Here is a 22,802-nt window from a genome sequence, read left to right on the forward strand (position 1 = left end):
AAAGGAAAATTGGTAATATCACTTGTACAGATCTGTTTAAGGTTTTTGACTCTATGGTCACCCCCATCTTAACCTATGGCTCTGAAATTTGGGGTACTTGCTATTGTAAAAAAATCAGCCTGTCCAAATCGCGTCTTGTAAGCATTATTTAAAAGTAAACAAATCAACCTGCTCAAATATGGTTTTAGGGGAATGTGGGAGGTTTCCTTTACAACTCACTTACATGACTAAAGTAATTAAATATTGGTGCAGGCTCTTACATCTTCAACCCCACAGATTACCTTCCCAATGCTATTTAATGCTTAAATCTTTAGATGATGTTGGGCGGGTAACTTGGGTGACTAAAGTTAGAAATATTTTATTCCAATTTGGGTTTGGTTTTGTATGGCTCAATCAAGAGGTGGGTGACTCTGAAGCTTTTATTCTCCATTTTAAGCAAAGGCTCAAAGATAATTTACAGCAATTCTGGAGTGCTTCTGTAAACTCTTCTCCAAAATGTGATCTTTATAAGCATTTTAAATCCATGTTAAATGTTGAAAGGTACTTGTCATGTCCACTCCCTACCCATTTAAGAATTGTTTTTACTAAATTCAGATGTTCAAATTTTAAAATAGCTTTAGAAACTGGCAGATATAGTAAAACAGACCGTTCACTCAGATTCTGTAACTATTGTAGTAGTAAGGGAGTTAATGTCATTGAGGATGAATTTCATATACTCTTTAATTGTAATTTATATTCTGCCCTAAGACAAAAATACCTTGTTAATCTTCCTATGCCTACTCATTACAGTAATTCTCATGTAATAAATATTCTTAGTAATTATAATGAGCAAACATTATTTCTAGGTTGTAAATTCTTATATTATGCTCACAAAATAATTAATGATAAATTCTGTGCCCTGTAAATGTCATGCTCACATGTCTGTATTTTGGGGCATTGGCCTTTTACTGAATAAACATGTCTGTCTGTCTGTCTGTCTGTCTGTCTGTCATATGTTTATGGCATCAACAACTTATCCAAAAAATTTGCATCGTCACCAACAAAAAAAATGACAAAGTCAAACGATTTATCAATAAAGGATTCTGACAACACAGCGTGATTGTCATTAATACAGGATATAATGCTGATTAACTCATGAAAATGTAAATTGGCAATATATTGCAATACGTATCGCAATACAGGTTAAAGTATGGCAATAATATTGCAATACAGAATCCAGGTACATACAGAGCCCTACCTTTACAACTGATAATAACAATAACATAACAGGCATCTACTGGCGTAGAGACAATAAAACTGTTACTGAACAACATTCAATCTAGAAATCAAACAATAGTTATCATTGCTAATTCAATGAAAATACACTACCTCTGTTACATCAGTGACAGAAACCCTGTATTTTGACTGTCATCACACTGTAAAAACACTTCAAATTATCAACATAAGTTGCACTGTTAACTATCCATAACTCTTCGGGAAAATTTCACTTCTCTCCGACATCAGCAAACTAGATGTAGAATATTTAGGTAGTATTCTTATAAAAATTAACAATGATAACTAATGTTAGATAATTCCTACAAATAACAAAACCTCTATTACATCAGTGCCAGAATATACCTGAGTTATCAGAGGGTTCTGACATTTAGTAAAGCCTTGGAAAGTTAACAGTCTACTGAAATTAAAGAAAGAGATTAACTCCAAACTCTGTGATGCCTATACAATTTGGGTATTTTCCTCTAAATCCAGAGTTTGGGGTTACCTAATTGTTTCAGAAAACACCATTCTAGTTATTTTGACCAATATTTCTTGCACATCATCTAAAACCTCAACAAACGTCCCGTTTTCGGAATAATGCCAAGGAGATGGTAGATTAATGGTATACTTCCATAGAACTACCGTTATACTTGCATCCAATTTCCCTGTACATTTGGCATTACATTGGGATGTAAGATGAAAAGGGACCTGGTGATACATAGCATTCTCCTATTTGCTTTTAGCTAGTGACAATATGTGGCTGATAAGTGATTCCAAAACATGTTTGTGGAACAAAGTAGAGACAATTGATGGATAACAACGTCTTTATTTACTGTTGTTATCCATAAATTGTTTCTACTTTGTCATCTGTCAACGGGTGTCTATGTTAAGTAGCTAAATTCTGCCTGAACCATTGGAGTCACACTGGCATCCCATGATTGGCTAGTCAAAGACTGTGTCAAACAATTCAAGACAAATTTGGACACATCAGCAGGCTTCACAAAAAATGCATCCCCAACTGGCTACATGAAAGTGGCTAGGGATGTTACGAGCCCAGATCTAGTCACTCTTGAATTTGCAATGAGAAAGATGAATTGGAGAAAGATGGGACAGCAGGGAAGTTTTGTTTTGACAGTGACACAGAGACCATGACCGGTGACATGCTGGTAATGCAGTTTATCATATAATGGGTGGGTTTCTCGGCAGGATAAAGCCAACGGATAAAAACGATATCCGTTGGGGTCATATGCGGATAGAGATACAAATATCAAAGGTCAAGTAGGGACTACTTTCAGTGTTTATATACAAACATGGCGTCGCCCTTGTCATTCGGCGATCGAGTCAGAATTAACCATCGGGAATCTGGATAAACTACAGGGATAATTGCTATCATTATTAAAAGAACAGTCCAATATACTGTAAATAAGTGTCTAACTGTGACGTAGCTAAGGCATTTTATAAGTTTTGGCAACATTGAACATATAAATTTCGAAACAATTTAGCGAGGGCACTAGGCCTAGCCAAGCAGGATCAGTAGGGGATCTGTGCTTGTAGACCTCTGCGTCTTGAAACCTTTTCCATAAATTAAAATTGTTGGATTTCTGCCAAAATATGTTTGAATTGTTACCTTGTTTCATTTTGTCGCTGTGTGTACATCTGACTGCACTTCTTAACGTTATGACAGGACAGGGCGACTGTCAAAAACGTCTGACCATGGCCACGACGTCTCATAGACTAGGGTTAGAGTAGCTTCCCTTTGACAAAGGGCAGTTACTTTAGCGGACAGACCGATGGATTGCCGCGAAAGGCAAGTAAAAACAATAGTTGTTTTGCGTACATGTTGCTTCGCCACTGTATAAGAAACAGATTTCAGTTGGAACTAAATTGGCTACTGTCGCTGTCCGACTGACACATCACTTACCCTGTGGCGTAATAAATATTAATGTGTGCATTCCAGGACAGCTCGCAATGTTTCGGTAATGTTTGTGAGAGAGAGAAAGCGACTTTCAAGCACAGAATTAAAGAAAGACATTATATGATAAAGAGGTTATCACGCCTGTGTTTTTGGGGATTGTAAATATCCAGTATTAGGAATAAACACTATGTATGTAGCTGGCCAAGGCTCACTAAATACAATGTTTATTCCTAATGCATGATATTTACCATCCCCAAACACACTGGCGTGATAACCTCTATGTATGTTGAACCAACAAAGAGAGGGTGTATACATGATGTGCATGTGAAGGTCATGACAATTAATTGACTTTTCTGCTGTGGACACATGTGTTGCTCATAAGACTTTTAAGAGGTTGGTGTGACAAGTCAATACCAGAATTCTCTAAAAATTGTTTGACAGAAGTTAATTACAAATAAATAAACAAAGCTTAGTAAGCATTGCCAAATCATAAATTCTCAGGCTAAAGAATTGCCTCATAATGTTATAAATTACATGGAGAAAGAATGTACAAATAAATCTCTAGCATTGCCGCTGGTCTGTAACTAAAGCGCATAAGAGTAGAAGGTATTGCTCATGACAAATGTATTCCATTTGTGCAGAAAATGAACCCCCTTTACTGTCACGATACTTCTCATTGTTGTTTTCTATGCAAAATTAACCATTTTCACAGTCATCAAGTACCTGACATCAGCACTTGCTATTATGTGCTCTTGAAACTCGCCACTAGAACACTTTGTTAGCAGAGACAGGACACTCACAGTTCCATTGAACTACTTGTCACAGACCACCCATTACCCCTTTCTTCACAATGATACACGACAGTGGGCGGAACTTACACATAGTCATAAAGGGGTAATTGTCAGGTCACAACTTAACTCATTCTGGCTTACCAGTAATATGATGAATTGCTGCAGTCTAATACAAGCTGAATTAATAATGATTCTATTTGTTCTTATATTCTAAACATTTCCATAAAGAAGTGATTGTGGAACCTTGATTTGACCATTTCCTTATTTACTTTGATATTATATTTAGAACACACTTTTTCAAACTATACAATATTTTAGGGCTTTGTATCTTACCTCTGTTGGATCTTCTGCAGTTCCACCTCCATTCTTTGTTCATAATGTCTGTGAACATCTGGTGTCACTTGTACATGCACCACCTGTCCATCACGCCACCGCACAATGGGGAATTGGTCACAATAACGGGCATTTACCAGCTTTGTTCGGGATACCTGAAGATAGATTTCAAAAGAAAGTTGGTCACAAAAATTAATCATCACATAACCTTTCCTGTACTTGATGATATGATGTTGATAAACGCTTGACATAGAAATCTCAAAATCAAGCAATACTTATCATTGTTAATAATTCTAAGAATACTACGTCTATAACATCACAGCCATAAATCCTGTATTTTGGCTGCAGACACACTAATAATAAATCTTCAGATTTTCAACAGATGTCCTCTTCACTGTCAACTACACACAACTAGTTGTTCCCCTAATAGCACATGTAGCTCTTCAGCTCTTCTGTGCAAAAAGGCGGGAAAAACGTCATTTCTTTCCAAAACATCTCCACTGGAGGTAGATGAATTGGGAAGGTGGGTGGCAGTACTTCCTGGTGTAATAGATGTAGCATTCTTAGAATTATATACAATGATAACTATTGTTTGATAATTCCTGCAAATCCTTAACCTCTATTACATCATAGCCAGAATATACCAGGGGGATAGGCGGGATCTGCCTCCAGTAACTGTGTAGTTGACAGCAATCCAATACTGTTGCATGAGTTCTTGCATATTACTGGATTCAACCCTTCAAGAAGTACCGTATTCGACGTAATTAGCGCCCACGGTGATATTTGCTTATATATTGGATAGTGAACAATCCTAATTAGCATCCCTTCCTATTGATCAGTGTACACAAGACTTATTTATTCAAGTATGATACACACTCATGTGTTATAGGCACCCTGAATTATGGGCAAATAAATTCTGAAAGAATATATCTGTCGTACATAATCATTTCAGGCTGTCAGCCTAAACCAAGAAATTTATCTTTCAACTCTTTTTTTTTTACCAAAAGAATATTCTAATGAGAGCCCCATATTTCTAATTTTGAGAGCGCCCTGGGCGCTTATTATGTTGAATATGGTAATTTCTCTAGAATCTCTCTTGGAGGACTTGAAATTGGGTACTATGATTATATCAGTCAATATGCGATACCATCACTTAAAGTATCTTATTATTTGCTGAAAATCATGAAATGATGTCTTTAGTTCTATTTTAACTCATCATATGTCTCTGATTCTGAGAGTGACATCACTTCCGGTTTATCAACTTCTGGTTATGACATGACTTCCGGTTCTAATGACGTCAGTTCCTCTTTTGACTGGTTTTGATGTCATTTCTAGGACCTCTGACGTCATTTATAATGTCACTTCCAGTCATGAGATCACTTCTGGTCTAAACTCCTTCCGATTGTGACGTCACTTCCGGTAGATCTGTTTATCAGCTGTTCTGATACTGCTGTTCTGATTTCCTTTATAACCATACTAGTAAGTCAAGGTAAAAGGTGTATTCACCTTCTGTAGCTGCTAATGTCAGATCCTCCCCGCCTCCCCGTTTTTTTCTCATAGAAAGGAGGAAAAACTAGGGACATACAATCATCTGGGCCACAACAATTGAATCCCTGTCAGGTCTGGCTGGATATCTCACAAGTTTTGTATGATCCCAATAGGTATCCTGCTACGACTTGCTTGATGGATACGAATGACCAGACTTGTTGCCAAAGCTCGGATTTCGTGGGCATTGCTAGATTGCATAGCAGGAATAGTATAATGGACAAGTAGCCGTGGACTGATTCTTGGCTATAAAGTCCGGTAGAGACCGCAAGGTAATGGGGGTCCAATTGTGAGCATGAGTGATACTGGAATAGTCGAGAGCGTGGAGTTCAGAAACTCTAGCTGCGGTAGCCATGGCTAGTAAAAATCCTGCCTTACAGGATTTTGTAGAAGGGTAGCGTTTCCAAGGGGTTTGTATTGAGCAGCTAGTAAGGCAGACAGGAGGACTGATAAATTCCATTTAGGGAAGATTCGGGGGATGCAAATATCCTCTTGGCTGAATGATCGCATGAGTCTGTTAAGTACCGGATGTGTTCCGAACAATAATCAATCGAGCTGGAGAACGGAATAGAGGGCAGATCTTTATCCTTCAATGGTCCCATGTCGGAAGCTATTATCCTGTCGTAGGTGTAGGAAGAAATATGCAACCACAGGAATGTCCACTGTGACATTTGTTAGACCACATCTGTGTCTCCACTGGACGAATTTGTTCCATCTGTTGTCATAAAGTTGGGTGGATGACGATCTCAAAGATCTTGTGACAGCAGTAGAGGCAGCTTGAGAGAACCCGGAGGCCTGCATTCTCTGCGAGATGCTTTCCAGGCGGTGAGATATGGAGGCTTGGAGGACTGGAGTAAAATAGGCTCGACCTGGGCTGATGCAACGGATCTTTGCGAAGGGGAAGAGTGAGTGGCTCGTCCATCAGGAGTGATAGTAGTCTGGGATACCATGTCCTGCTTTGCCAAGTTGGAGCAATGAGGATGAATGTACAATCTGTCACTTCAAACTTCTGTATGGCCTTGTCTAGGAGAGGGCATGGTGGGACGGACAGCATTGGCAAAATTCCTGTCCAATCCATGGATAGTGCATCTCTCTGGAGAGCTCTCAGATCTGGGACCGGGCTGACATAGACTGGAAGTTGATGGCTGAGACAGGTTGCAAGAGGTCCAGATGCGGTGTGTCCAAAATGGAGGTTATCCAGGTAAAATGTCTGGGTGAAGAGATCCTCACTCTCCAGGATAGGCTGACCGCTAGTTTTGTTCAGTTTGCCTGGAATATGTCTCGCTTCCATCCGGCAGCTGAATGAGTCGGCCAAGGCAAATACCTGAGTAGTTTCTGTCATCAGCGAACTGGACTTGGTTCCGCCTTGCGTCTGAATGTAGGCCACCACTGTCATGTTATCTATGGCAATCTGGACGGATGATTTGATGAGGCGATCTTACCAAGTCTGGAGAGCATAAGAGATTGCTTTCATCTCTTTGACTGAGTTGCTCATGGCAATGGACTTGTTGAACCGGTCCTCCGGGGGGCAAAGATATCCTGTACGTTGAAGAAATCTGGCCCCGATGTAGACTATGTCTTGTACCGGATAAATCTCTGACTTGGTCGGATGGATAAGGAACCCGAGATAAGACATGAGTTGGGTTAGGAATGTCACATCCTGACACAGCTTGGTGTGTTCCTGATTGGTGGCCAGGAATCGTCTAGGTATCCATGAAGTCGTACAATCTGTAAATGGGCGAAGTTGATGACTGGCGCCATTATTCCTCTGAATAACCAAGGGGCTACTAATATGAAACCTGTGTCCCTCCGGACAGGATACAAGTCGAGGGCGCTTGATGAAATGTAGCTTGTACCTGTGATAGATAACGTATAAAATCCAGTGGTCAGGCGTAATGTAAAACCAATTGCAGAAGTCATGTATCGTAATCCGTAGTAAAACCCAGTTCGGTAGGATCTGTGATGCTTTGAGGGGGGAGAAACAAGTCATCTTCTGTCCGCGCTCTCCGGACTTGAAACCTCTACGGCCAGATCCACAGTGTTTGGAATCTGAGTTCCGAAAAGAATCTGACGATGGCTTGTCATGACACCGGGATGCCTGGTAGGATTCTTTCCCTGATGGGATAACTTCTTTAGCGGTGGTTCATTGAAAGAGGAATCCCTGGCTGGTTCTTGTGCTTATTAAGGCGGGTACGGCGGTCCCTGTGCCTTGACTGCTAGGTTGATGGTAGACACTTGAAACCTTTCTGTCATGTCCTGTGTGACCTCGTCTAGGATCGTGCCCAAATTGTTTTTAAAGATTATAAAAATCTGTTAATAGCAAAGGCACCACTACATAACCTGCTTGATAGGCGTAAAAACTTTTGAGCAGCTAAGTTGTATGGTTCGGGAGATATGGTCCGGACAAGAGCACTACCCTCAAATTTCCTAAGTTCATCATATTTCCATGGAAACGACAAAAATATAAAATTCTAAAATCTCTAAATAGCAAAAGGCACTTCTACTGAGCCTGATTGTTAAGTGTACCAAGTTTTGGGAAGCAAGGTTGTACGGTTTAGAAAATGTTCTGGACAAGTGCAGGTTGCATCTGAATCATCAGATTCAGCATTAGGAGTAGCATTTACCGTGAATGGCTCCAAAACTTTACTAAACCCACTGAACATTTCACATAAAAATAGTTGACAAAAGGTCTGATGTTTTACTGCGGTGCTTTGCGTTGTGTTCTCTTCTCCCTGGGCAGTATTCTTTTGTCTCTATGTTCTAGGAGGCTCCTGACCGGGCTACCAATTCTATATTTTGATAGAGAACAAAGAGCAAAGTTGGATTTAAAGTTTATTTAACAAAATAAACAAAAAAACAACAGGGGCAAAATCCTTCTCCACTTAACTATAACCTACGTAATTTTCCCCCTTCCCTACCTACGTAACCCAATTCAACTTTATTTCTTAAACTTGTTCTTTTAACCTTCCTTCTAACTCTCCAAAACAAACCTATTCAATCGCTACTCTCTTTTTCCCCCACCCATACCTCCTAATCTAACATCCCAACAAAAGCCCTATAATAAATAATAAATGGTCCTGATTCAGGGCGCGGGAGCTGACTGTATCTTACCAGGTACTGGTGAGCGATGACTGATGTTTCTCTACCCAGGGTAGGCTTATAAAGCTCACATGCGGACCATGTGACCAGGAAAACGGACACAACCAATGAACACGCTCCTTACATCTTGGCTCTCCCAATCATGGCTTCCGCCTAGCCGAGCATGCACGCTGTACGTGAAGTATGCAAATATTCAAAAACTGATGTACGTACAGCTGTTGGTGCTACCAACTGTAAACAAGTATTTGTCACAGAAGTGACGAAATGTCCCCCGCCTGTATATACACCATAGTACCAAATATGAAGACAATCCAGCAATTACTTCTTGAGATATCGCGGCAACACCGTTTTCCAACTCCAAAAGCAGATTTACCTGCTGTGACCTTGAAAATGGGGTCAAGGTCACCAAAACCGACTGGTGTCTGCGGAGTCTGTATATACACCATAGTTCCAAATATGAAAACAATCCAGTGTTTAGTTCTTGAGATATCGCGGCAACACCGTTTTCAAACTCAAAAAGCAGATTTGCCTGCTGTGACCTTGAAAATGGGGTCAAGGTCACCAAAACCGACTGGTGTCTGCGGTGTCTGTATATACACCATAGTTCCAAATATGAAGACAATCCAGCGATTACTTCTTGAGATATCGCGGCAACACCGTTTTCTAACTCCAAAAGCAGATTTACCTGCTGTGACCTTGAAAATGGGGTCAAGGTCACCAAAACCGACTGGTGTCTGCGGAGTCTGTATATACACCATAGTTCCAAATATGAAAACAATCCAGTGTTTAGTTCTTGAGATATCGCGGCAACACCGTTTTCAAACTCAAAAAGCAGATTTGCCTGCTGTGACCTTGAAAATGGGGTCAAGGTCACCAAAACCGACTGGTGTCTGCGGTGTCTGTATATACACCATAGTTCCAAACATGAAGACAATCCAGTGTTTAGTTCTTGAGATATCGCGGCAACAAACAGGTGGGACGTACGGACGTACGGACGGTCGTGAATACTATATCCCCCGCTTCGCGCTTTCGCGCGGCGGGGGATAATGAGAGCCACAAATATCAGAGCCTACTCCAGAACTATCAGTGCCAACACCCGTAGAATTCCCATCTTCCTCCGCATCAGTAGGAATAACATTCCTCTCCTCTACTTCTACCAGACTGAGAGGTTCAGGTGACTGAACACGGCTTTCTGCAACTTGCAGGTCATCAATAACAGTTGAACAGATGGCTGTCCCCTAGCCATGGTGCCTCTTGGCCGGAGGACTCTTCTTAAACAATAATGTCTGTCATAGAGTAGTAGGTAGAGACGCTGTGGTCTGAACAGATGGCTGTCCCCTATGCTGCCTCTTGGCCGGAGAACTCTTCTTAAACAATACTGTCTGTCATAGAGTAGTAGGTAGAGACGCTATGGTCTGAACAGATGGCTGTCCCCTATGCTGCCTCTATGCCAGAGGACTCTTCTTAAAAAATACTGTCTGTTTTACTTCTTCTAGCTTTAGTGAAGGCTTCTGCTCGTTGTTGAAGGCCTTCTCAGACAGAGTAGAGCACTGATCGCATCTTGCCTCTTCAGTGCCTTTGGCCTCTCTGGACTTCCAGGAGCTGTTGTGAGGATCTCCCGTGATCATAAAATGGCCACACTTCTTACAAGCATGAGGCGGGGGAGACTCCATGACGACCTCACAAACACCTCACACAAGCAATACTTACGTGAGTATGATCATCACTACAATTGGCAGCTCTTAATATGACTTAATATATCTGTCTTATGAGAAAACTATAGAACAATCTTAGATTAATTTGACTATACAACCATGTGCTAGATCGTTATAACTATAACAATAGGCGTTGACTCTAGCACACACAGAAAGACGTGAGGTTTCCCCCATTACACACGTCATACCTTGGGTTGCTATAGTGCTATTCGGGAACAACCAATTGTGTGTAATTGACAGTGAAGAGGACGTCTGTTGTAATCTGAAAATTTAGTTAGTGTGACTGAAGCCAAAATACAGGATGGCAAAGATGTAACAGAGGAAGAGGATTCGCAAGAATCATGTGTTGCTACACATCGTTAGTACATTATAGTAACCACAACTTTGCATTTTGTAACCTGTAATTGTAGAAAAAATTATTTAAATATGCCTAGTGACATTGACTGAAAAAGGTACTATATTATGAATATTAGCTTACACGGTGGGGCAACCTCAAATCAGCTGTTTCAATCAGAGGGGGTTTATTGTGATTTAACCACCTCTGATTGACCAATCAGAATCAAGTTGTTTTCAAATTCATGATAGAATGTTCCTTTAAGTGGATATTTACATATACATTCATCAAACAAGGTCTAATATTATATCCATAATTTTGGTCGGTTGCAATTACAATATTTGCATTTTGTTTTCATTTATTTGCTGTAGCATAGAGCAGAATGATTCCTGTTCCTCTATGTTTCCAGTGGGATATTCTTCAATGCAACACAAGTCATTTTTACAAGCCTTTTTCGTTTGTAGGTGTGTATATGTTACAGCCAGTGTGTAAAATGTGATCATGAAAATTTCAATGTGTAAAATGTCTACAAATTGACTGAAAAATAGGTCCATTTACTTAACAGATTGGCTAAAAATTATAAAGATGTTCAAAAGGGCTTAAAACATCACAATAGACTAAGTATGCATGGATAAAAAGCCAATAAAAAACTGTACTTTGACTTTCGTTTTCTCGTAATCCTATCATTTTCAGTCACTGGGTGATGAAATTCAATATCAAAATGTAAGGATTTCCTTATCATAATAAAAAAGTATATAGAGTGTTCAGTCAATTTGTAAAATAACTGAATATTTAGGGGTTTAATAAACTGCCTAAGGGAAAATGAGTGAGTGAGTGAGTGAGTGAGTATTGTTTTCAGCAATATTCCAGCACTATTACGGAAAGGGACACCAGAAATGGGCTTCACACATTGTACCCATGTGGGGAATCAAACCCGGGTCTTCGGCATGACAAGCGGCATTTAACCACTTGGCCCCCCCACTGGCCTGAAATTTTTGGTCATTTTCCACACTAACTATAACATATACACACTATAAAATAAGCAATGCTCAGGTGAAATACACTTCAATAGATTGAATATGCATTTCTTTGTTTTGTTCACTAGGATAGGGATATTCATGAACAGGCATGCAGTCAAACTTTCCCCTATATATACTAAAAATGCAGAGTTCAAGACTGAAGTGTCTTTAGGATCAGAAACAACAATTCTGTATGTCTTCTGTATGTCATTTCAAGAAAAACGTATGAACGTCAAAATGTGTCATTTATACATTGATGAACGTCAGTTTCATAGTCACATGACTCGGCAAAGGTTGTATATCGTGTGAACTTCACATGAAAAAATTATAATGATTTGACCTTTACCAAATTGAATGTATTGCAAGTGCCGTGTGATAGCTGTGGCAAGATACTTACGGCATCTGTCTGTGACTCATTGGGTGGTTTCTCCATGATTTCAACCACACCGTCTTGGTGTTTAAATGCAACTCCAGACAAAATGTCATACAATCCAAGTTTCTGTGCCTCTAATCCAAATCTTTTGATCCACTCTGCTGAGCTTATACTGTGCTCATTCTTCTCCAGGGAGAGGTCACTGTCCGTAGACATGTGTTCTGAAAGATAATAAACATTAGTTGTTCCATTCTTTCACAGAAAAGCAGTGAAGTGAAGTCTTGTAGTCACCGTAATAAGTGCCCTGAGCACTTAGCAAATGTCAAATGGGGATGGTTAATCAAATATCATACACAACAAGTTAGAGATGAAGTGATAAAGAAGAAACTTAGTTGATGAAACTAAAGCTTTGGCGAAAATAGGGTACTAATAAGTTATTTTTTCAGGCATTTAGACATTGGATGTAATCATGATAAGGAGGAATAACTGCTTTGTTACACATACACAAAAATGTATCACAGTATTTCTTTTTCAAAAGCATGAAAGTATAAGCTGAGAACTACACACAAAAACTCAAGGAATATTAATTATGTTCACCATGGTGAACGACCGTTCAGATGACAACGTTCCTGTAGTTTGAGTGGTTCTTCCAGGAGCAGTAGGAACATACTTGGAAACCATGCCCTGTTGGGCCATGCCAGAGCAATCCATGTCCTCTATGCATAGGCAAACATACGCTCCCAACTCATGGAAAGGGGGTGCCAATGTGGAACTTGTGGGTCTGAAACTGGGTTGACGTGAACTGAGCCTGATGTTGAGACAGGTGGCGAAGAGATTGAGATGCAGTCTAGCTCATGTGACAATCAACTATTGTGGCCGTCAATAGATCCAACAACCAAGAAGGGGGAGGTTTTGCCAGAGTATCCAAATAGAGAGCCCTTGTAGTGGACGTAACTGGAGCCTATCTCTGTAGGTCATGTGCATTCAAGATCATGTCACTTGTTCTTAGATATGACTGTGTCTTGCACGTGCACTTGCTAATCCATTTTATGACTTTTTCCATGAAGGAAGGTAGCAGCAAAGTGGTGTAAAAAATCTGGTATTAGGTGAAAGAGTTCTTCCTCGATGTCTGCGAAAGAGTAATTATTAGGCTTGAAGGGATCAATTGGCAGTGTAGGGGCTTCACCCCGACACATGTTGCTTGCTCAATGATGGTACCTGATAGATGAGTACAATGTAGACACTTCTTATATGCATCAGCCACGAAGGATCTGGCAGCATGCTTCAAACCATCAAGCCGATACACACTGTCTTCTGTGGGTGAGAGGATTATGTATAGGTTAGACCACGTGGACCCAGTGTCTAATCGTTGAAATGGTTAATTAAACCACGAGGCGCGTATGTTAATGATGTTAGCGCTTGCACATTTTAAAACATGTGTCAAAAGTTTAGTATTCATGTGTATGGGCTGGTATCCGTTAAGGAGGCCCAATCTGAGGATTCTGTGGATGATAATGCAGAATCCACAGGTACAATTCAGTTGGCGAGCACATGTCTTGGAAGTCAGCAGTGCTGGCGTTATAATGAGCGACAATGGAGGGTTTGACTGACGAAGATGCGATACCATCATCACAGCGATATTTACATTTATCCCAGGAAAAAGAAGGGAATTTTACATTTGTGTATAGCGATATAAGCGATGACGATGGAGTGCCAGTGAGTACTGAGAAAAGTTTTACCGACCCTAAAGCTGATGGAATTAACACAAGTGACGACGAAATGGTTTATTTGGGATCCCAAATTTCAGAACTGGACTATGCGACTAAAACTGCGGAAGCGTCTTGGGAACGAGACAGTCACAAGAGATAAAAAGTGAGTACCAACTGTTTTGACCAGTATTAAACATCTTGTCTATAAATGGTTGCTGCGGAAATAATAACTTCCTGTATATTTGTATATCTTAGGTTTTTTCACCAACCATTCCCTTCATGCGACATGTGCTACAAGACTGTTCCACAGTGGGGTGGATGAACAGCTGATTGCAAGTACAACTGGTCATCGTAGCAATGCTGTCCGCCCTTACAAGAGAATCTGCCCCAAGCAGGAGGCTGCCATCAGTAACATTGTCCAGGGACACCCGTCAACTCTTTCATCTTCACCCGATATAATGGAAGTGTCGGTTAAACGATTACGTTCCATGCACAGACCACTCGACATTTCCTTGAATATAAAAATCGCCTTAAGTTGTAATTCACAAGATAACGCCTTGTTCGGTGTTTCTGTATGAAAAACAATAATACAAATAAAAGTGTCTGTTCTTCTTTGTTTTCTCATATATTGTGCATATGCTGATTATGATTTCTATGGCTTTGTGAAAGATGTGTATGTAAAGCTGGAACAATGGTCAGCGTCACTCTGTAAAGTTGTTCAAAGAAACATGAAAAGCCCTCTGGAAAATAGTTCCAGCCGTGGTCTAACTAACAGATAGGTTAGTTAGACAACGGGTAAAAACAAAGGAGTTATGGTTTAAAGATCCATCACCCCCATGGGTGGGCGAGCCGTTATAATTTGTATATCATAGGAACAAGACCTCAGAGTATCTTCACATGAGATAACCTTATACATACTAGCAAATCGTTGGTCAAAATATGGCTGTCATAGATATGATTGTTGCCAAATGTGCATGAATTTAGAAAATTGCTCTAAGTTAAAGCGGACAGGAGGAATTGGGTGCAGCTTGCTGCCAACCCTAGTGGACACAACCTTACCCAGACGCCTGTCACTGGGATTTACCCCAACGAGCAATGCCTGCTCCTTTTTCTCCTTGGGTGGGTGGGTCCTATCAGACTCACAAAGTGCACTTCACACTGGTGAAGCAAGCTCTAGACAAAGCTGAGATACAGCCTATTCCCTTAAGTAAACTAGAGATAAAAAGCAAAATCAAAGCCTCCATAGCCCAGTGGGATGCAAGTAAGATCCGCAGATGGCTATACCAAATTCAACCCAAGATCCACCAAAAGCCATACTCATACTCGAATGAAAGGAAAGTTGAAAGAGCCATCTCACGCCGCAGACTCGGTCACAGACATTACTATGACAAAGTTTGTCCATCTTGCAATCAACCTGAATCCATCCAGCCGGTGCTCAGTTAAAACAAGACTTGCAGTCAGATCCACTATCTGTTGTAGATCTCCTAATGCCAAGAGATGCAATAGCGAAAGCCAAACTAATTCTATTTCTGAGAGATGGACAGCTACTCGAACATATATAAACAGAGCAGTAAAAAATGAAATGTTATCAATATACAAAAATAGAAATCTTATCAATACAAAAACAGAATACTAAAAATTAAAACTATTTTTTGGATAGTACTTATGAATCCTCTAACCCCCACCACCCTCACCCCCCTTCTTGGCCTGAGATGAGACAGTCTTAGAACAGACCTGCCACAGTAGATGCATCTACAGAAATTGAAATGAAGTTCTTCTTGGATTCATACAATAGCATGTAGTGAACTGTGGATGAGGCTGACTTGATCTAGACATATTGACAAAGGCGTGTCGCTTAAGAAGCGTCTCATGGTTGGATAGCATGACGTACACCGGCCATGAAATGCTCCCCATGGTCCTGATCAGGATCACCGGTGAAATAATGTCAGGACATTTTAACCCTGTGCCAATCATGATTCCTTGAACAACCTTAAATTTTCCTATAGCCATTATCATTCATACAAAGTTTATGTTTTCTGTGCCTTGTGCTTCTTAATAACAAACTGAAAATAAAATCACAATGATGTTAACAAAACGAAAGAAGAAGCCTTATTCAGAAGGAAATGCACGTCAAATTTCAGCTTCATAAGTCAAGCAGAATCAGAGCAGAATATCTGTAAGAGCACGATAAAAATGCACAGGTTTTTACAAATATTAGTGTCAGGATTACTGGGGTCACAGGGTCATGTTTCATCTAAGTGGTCGGTCAAAAGAAAGAGACTAGTATGCCATAGGCCTTGTCTTGAACACTGAAGCTGTTGGTGTTTCTTGAAGAGCAAAGCAGTAATTGACCAACTGGTCCAAATTGGGCACGATGGATGTCCTAACAAAATTGTGTTGTGCAAGAAATAATTCTTTGGTTTCTCCATCCACAAATAAAATGGCATGTCTTGCACTCTCCACAAGACTCTTTGAGAAGAGGGATGACTTCAACTTTCGAAAAGTCAACTTTCCCTTTGGTGTTTACATTTCACAACTTTTGAGGTACAATCGAGCATGCCCTTTCTATCCATATTTCATGAAAGAGCATCAGACTCGGGAGTTGTTTGATCAAGTCCTGTGCAAAGCTTTCAAAATGTTTTTTCGGGGTCATATCCAAATTTGACTCCTTTGCTTTTTCTCTATTTTTATTTGCACAATATGTTCTGATGTTTTTTCAGGTGAACAAAAAACTTGCCTTTGCATGTGTTTGTGACAAGTGTCACCTATGGGAGAGGATATACTCACCTTTTCATGAACACCTGGTAATCATCACTGTTTAAAAGTGATTCATAAACATAATCTTTTATGTTTTAATTAAATTAGCAAACTACAACATAATCATTTGACTCAAACCAAGCCACTTCACTCATTATTGTCACAAACACAAAAGAGTCTCTGCTTAACTTTTGGGGGTACTTTGATTCAAAACTGAGTGTCGTCAAATCTACAGGTTACATAACTCTACACTGAAAACACAGTATGTTTAATCTCCTTCCTTCAAAATCACACCTACCTGTACTGACACTTAAATACCAATGAAGAAAACCAACATCATAATAACAACATCAGTGATATAGATCTACACTCACCAGCTCGAAGTCTAGGCTCTGGAGTTTTCTGCAGTAAAGATGTTATTTGTCTGAGAATGTTGCGTGCATCCTCTAGTTCCTCAAACACCAAGATTACATCTTCCCTCACACCCACACCTGGAGGCAAACCCCCAATGGTCCTTTTCTTCAGAACAATATTTGCTTTGTTCATCAGGGGATCAACAGGCATATGTTCATATGAATCCATTTCCATCACAACTGCATAGGCATGAAATCTGCAAAATACCATATGAACATGAAGAATTTAACAGTTGAACTGGGATGTCAATAGTGGTGTAACGATACATCGAACTATCGATTGATTGCGATTGCTTGTCTCACGATAGTACACTATCGATTGCAACTTGAAACAATCGATACTATTGGCGATAGTTTGTCTAACTATCGATAGTTTCGATAGTTAATTTGTTTGGTACATTTACTTTCTTAAAAAACATAGAAACAACTCCCATGATCACCTCTGTCGTGCTTTCGTTAGGATTGCACTGCTTTGTCTGTTTGATTTAGAGTTACGTCCCTTAGCTACTCGTCGCTAGGCAACATTGACAAGATGGCGGACGCCACAAGTCAGTTTGAAATTGTTGCCAATAAGGCAGGCAAATCGTGGGTATGGGATCATTTTGGCTTTGTCAAAACGCAAAACGAGACAGACAAGCAAAAAGTAAGTTGTAGAATCTGTCGGATAATTCTAGTATTCAGGAAATACTACTAATCTGACCGAATACTTGACAAGATGGCACCCAGATATTCGTCCACGTGAAAAAGGGGGATCCCAGTCTTCAGTCAGTGGTAGTACCAGTACCTCGACGCCAAAACGTGTGCAATCAACCATCTTTTCGTCTCAGAAGCTGACACGCAATTCACAACGATGGAAATCGATCACCGATGCTGTACTGAGTGAGTGAGTGAATATGGTTTTACGCCGCTTTTAGCAATATTCCAGCAATATCACGGCGGGGGACACCAGAAATGGGCTTCACACATTGTACCCATGTCGGGAATCGAACCTGGGTCTTCTGCGTGACGAGCGAACGCTTTAACCACTAGGCTCGATGCTGTACTGCAATTCATAGTTAAGGACCTCAGGCCCTTCAGTTTCGTCGAAAATTCAGGGAATGCCAATGTGACAATTAAAGAGTTTGACAGTTTGTATAGTCAAATACTAGTCATTGGATCACATTCATTCACATTGGTGCTAAAACACTGCAGTAACCTAAGACTTTACCAGTTACAAGAAGTGAAATTTTGTATTAAATGTTTTTGAGAGGTCAATTTGAACTTGTTTTCTTTTCATTTCTTGTTTTCTTTACAAATAGTATCAGAAAGTTATAATTATTTTGATGGTGTCCGTCAAAATGCTGAAATATATGCTGCTAAAGCCTGCTATAATTGCAAGAGAAAACTATCGCAATAGTAGGGCCACTATCGCAATAGTATCGCAATAGTTGTTTTAACTATCGCAATAGTATTGCAATAGTCAAAAATGCCTCAATAGTCACCCCTAGAGCATACATGTAATTGCATCCCAATTGCTTGGTTTGATGCTCATGATGTCAATCACTGGATTGTCTGCTCCATACTCGATTATTTACAGACTGCCTTCATACAGATGGAATATTGCCGAGTGTTGCATTAAACAACAAGCAAACATAAGAGGCCACTATGCTTATCGTAAGAGGCGACTAGTGGGATTGGGTGGTCAGGCTCAGTGACCAACACAGTCATCGTACACCAATTGCGTAAATTGCTATGCTCATTATGTCAATCACTTCATTGTCTGGTCCAGACCAGATTGTGTACGGACCACAGTTTAACCACACTACCATCCGTTTTTGGTACTGGACAACAAGTGTCTTGTTATAAGAATCCTTATTTTTTCATTGCCAGAAGTAGAAAAGGAAATTATGTATATTAGTTTCAATTTCAAGTCTAAAATGAGAAGGAAGTTGCAATTTGCTTTTTCTGGTGTTCAATCAAATAAGGCGAAGGGTGGTCAACCCAGCCACTTCCATTAAATTTGTTTTTGTATAATTTTAACTGGTGTTTGAATCATGTCTTCTTCCCCAAGTTCCCAAGGGAGTTTGGCCTGAGGGGTCAGGTCAACTGCGCAAGATTTACATAATGGAATGCAACACATGGTCAGACAATCTTCAGCCACCCGAACTTACTCAGAACTCGGCGCCTATTACAGATGAATGATCAAGTGACCAGTCAAATGCAACAACATTTTAGTTATAAATTCATGTAAATATTACATATTAATACATGCCAAGCAAAACTGGTTACAAGTAATTTCATGAGTGAATGACCTTCAATGTGACCTTGACATTTGAAACAACCTCGAAATAAACCAGATCCCACATTAGAGATCATGTTTATTAAAAGTCTAATTTATTCATATTCAAGATAATCTTGTTCACAAATTCTTGTGATGCCTGGCCTTGCCCTTCAATTTTGGAGGTACATGAGTTTTGAAGTCAAACTGGGCAAAGATGTGTGGTTGCTTGGTTGTTGTCATGATTCAGCCTGTAAACATTGAGTATTGCCCAGACAAACAAGTGACATATATTATTAGCAAAGTCCCACTTCATTTGGATATGATGACAATCAATTATGTCACCGAGCCAAACCCCTTGATCCATTTTGTATCCTTTTACCAAAAGTATAAGTTGCTGGTGATCTATTTTAACTCCAAAAACTCTTACAATTTTAGAAAATCATACCTTCCATTTGTAGCAGTGGCCAAGGTACGTAGATATTTGATGGTATCTGCACTGCTACAGTTGTAGGACACAATGTGGATTGTGATGTTCAGCTTACATGATGTAACCTGTTGTAATATAATATAGCATGTAAACACAACTGTGGAAACTAAAGTATCATGACATTGGAAGCTCACCTGGATAAGAATATTAAAGAGCCCAAAATATTACTAAATATACTAGAGGTATCCAGAATATTGCTGCAATAATAATAATAATGCACATTAATAAATTTCTTTAACACTTACCGGAGTACCAAACTTGCAAAAGATCACTGAGGCTGACATTTTGCAGAAAAGTGACAGTAATGGCCGTAAATACCTTTTTAAAGTGGCTGTTGTGGCAGACATTGGTCTTGTGACCTTTCAGATGTATTTTAAGAGAATTTAGGATATGTTTGTTTGTTTCTTTGCTGTTGCCGCACTCAGCAATATTCCAGCTATATGACGGCGGTCTATAAATAATCGAGTCTAGTCTGGAGCAGACAATCCAGTGATTGACATCATGAGCATCAATCCACACAATTGGGATACGATGGTATTCATCAATGAAGTCACCGAGCCTGACCACTCGATCGCTTTAGTCGCCTCTTACGACAAGCAATGTCACCTTTTACAGCAAGCAAGGGTTACTGAAGACCTATTCTACCCTGGATCTTCACGGGTATTCCCCTTCCACACTTGGGCAATGCATGACGCCATTCTTCACTCATGTGGAACCTGTCCACCACATTTATGCAACCCATTGAACATGTTTGTGCAGCCCGTGATCTACATACATGGGAGGGAACATAAACAATTTAAAGTGAACTCATGTTCATTTCTGGAGTGTATCTCCTGACATCTCAGTTGTAGATGAGACATTGTGACAAACTATGCAATGTATTTCTCTCGATCACATTGTCTTAGCGGCCATAAAATTTCCGAGTCCCGTGATGGGATTCGAACCACAGGCCTTCTGATCAGAGATCGGATGCCTTGTCAATGATAAAGACACAGTTCAGTTGTCTTGATTTGCAGAGGCTTTATTACACCTGAAGATACACCGGGACTCGATCACAACACATGCGGGCTGCCATCTTTTAGGGATACCCGACCATGCTACTTCCGGCCTGACATTCGCAATACTTTGTATTTCCAACAATCGGAATAACTCGGAAATGAACATACTAACATCTCCCCTCCTTTGGAAGAAACAAAAAAAAAAGAAGAAAAAAAAAGAAAGAGAGTATGTCTCCTTTAACTCAAATGATATTAAACGATTGTAACCATTAAAACAGCTGCAATGATCAGATAGTTAAATGTATCTGCTTAGTTCACACAGGCACTGTCTGTATATATGCAACCGCATCTTATAGTCTTGCCTCAAAGTTCATGACAGTAATTCATGCATGTCCATGTTGGCAATTATTACATCAATTCACTGAAGCATGATATAGTCATTGTATCTTAAATGCAATCTTTTTTCCCTGAGTGGACGTTTTACTGAGCAAGTCTCTTCAGATATCTTGGTAATATCTGTAACACTTTCTGTAGGTTGAAAACCTGGCTGTGTAGTCTTTGATTGTTCTACATTCTGTGTAATGCTAGGGCTGGCTTGGGCCGTTACACTTCGATCTGTCACAGGTTTCATGGGTGAACTTAGTACAGCTGTTTGGACTTCGGCATTCTTCAAGATCAATTGATTATGCGCCCTCTGTGATGAGTTGTAGTTGTTTGATGGTGGTGGCGCAGCTGCTGGCTTGATTTGCACACGGTTTCTTCTCAGTGTGCTACCAGGGTTTTTTATTTTGTAAGACCTTGTATTGTCCTTGTGGATGACTTGCCCATATGCCCAAGGTTTTCCTCTCTGGTTTGGTGGAGGTTTAGCATACACATAACTGCCAGTTTCTATTGGTTCATGCTCTGTACCAGACGATCTATCATACTGAGTCTTGCTAGAGATTCTTTTGCCCCTGATCTCTCTATAAACTATTTTGGGATCCACTACCTGGTGCTGCAGAAGTTGATTTGGTGTCGGCAGCAAAGTCCTTGTGCGACGATTCATCATGCGCTGTGCAGGTGAATAGGTATGTCCCTTTTGAGGAGTATTTCTGTAGTTCAAGAATGCCAGTTCTTTGTCATCAGATTTCTTCATCATAGCTTTTGCCACTTTGACAGCTGACTCAGCCTTTCCGTTTCCTTGTGGATGATATGGTGAAGACGTTGTGTGCTTGAAGTGATACTGCTGAGCAAAGTCTTCATATTCTTTGCTGATGAACTGAGGTCCATTGTCTGTATGACACACAATCGGAATCCCATAGCGAGAGAAATGAGCCTTTGTTTGGGCTATCACTGTAGCGGAGAGAGTGTCTTCCAATTCGTCAACCTCAATCCAGTCAGAGAAGTGACAAACTGTGACAAGGTAAGTCTTTTTCTCAAAGGCAAATAAATCTTGACTTATAATTTGCCAGGACACGGTGGGTATTGGCAAAGACTTCATGGGTTCTCTGGGTGCTTCATTTCCATACTGTGCACATGTTCCACACGCACTGCACATATCATGAATAGAGTTCCTCATCCCAGGCCAAAAGAGGACCTCTCGAGCCATTCGTATGTTTGATTCAGCTCCAAAGTGATTCAAGTGTATCTTTTCCAGCATCTCTCTGTACATGCTCTTTGGGATCATCACAAGTGAACCTTTGTATATGATCCCATTGCTGATGCTAAGTTCATCTCTATAGCCCCAGTAGGAGGCCAAAGCTGGATCCAGTAGGTTTCTGTCATCTGGCCATCCATGACCTATCAGTGTGTACAACTGAG

The 22,802-nt window shown here is 40.2% G+C and overlaps 1 protein-coding gene across 1 annotated transcript in view; it reads right to left on the reverse strand.

Moving 5' to 3' along the window:
- Positions 1-22,802, reverse strand: part of LOC124113291 (von Willebrand factor A domain-containing protein 3B-like) — a 464,410-nt gene that overhangs the window by 321,207 nt on the left and 120,401 nt on the right. Inside the window, exons 7-10 of the mRNA XM_046473587.2 lie at positions 19,963-20,069; positions 17,219-17,454; positions 12,403-12,599; positions 4,294-4,448 (exon numbers count right to left, since the gene is read on the reverse strand). Coding sequence (XP_046329543.2) covers positions 4,294-4,448; positions 12,403-12,599; positions 17,219-17,454; positions 19,963-20,069 — 695 coding nt within the window. The remainder of the gene's footprint in view (positions 1-4,293; positions 4,449-12,402; positions 12,600-17,218; positions 17,455-19,962; positions 20,070-22,802) is intronic.

The sequence above is a fragment of the Haliotis rufescens genome, unplaced genomic scaffold (genome assembly GCF_023055435.1).
Source record: "Haliotis rufescens isolate VD_foot unplaced genomic scaffold, xgHalRufe1.0.p SCAF_7, whole genome shotgun sequence".
NCBI classification, from domain to species: domain Eukaryota; kingdom Metazoa; phylum Mollusca; class Gastropoda; order Lepetellida; family Haliotidae; genus Haliotis; species Haliotis rufescens.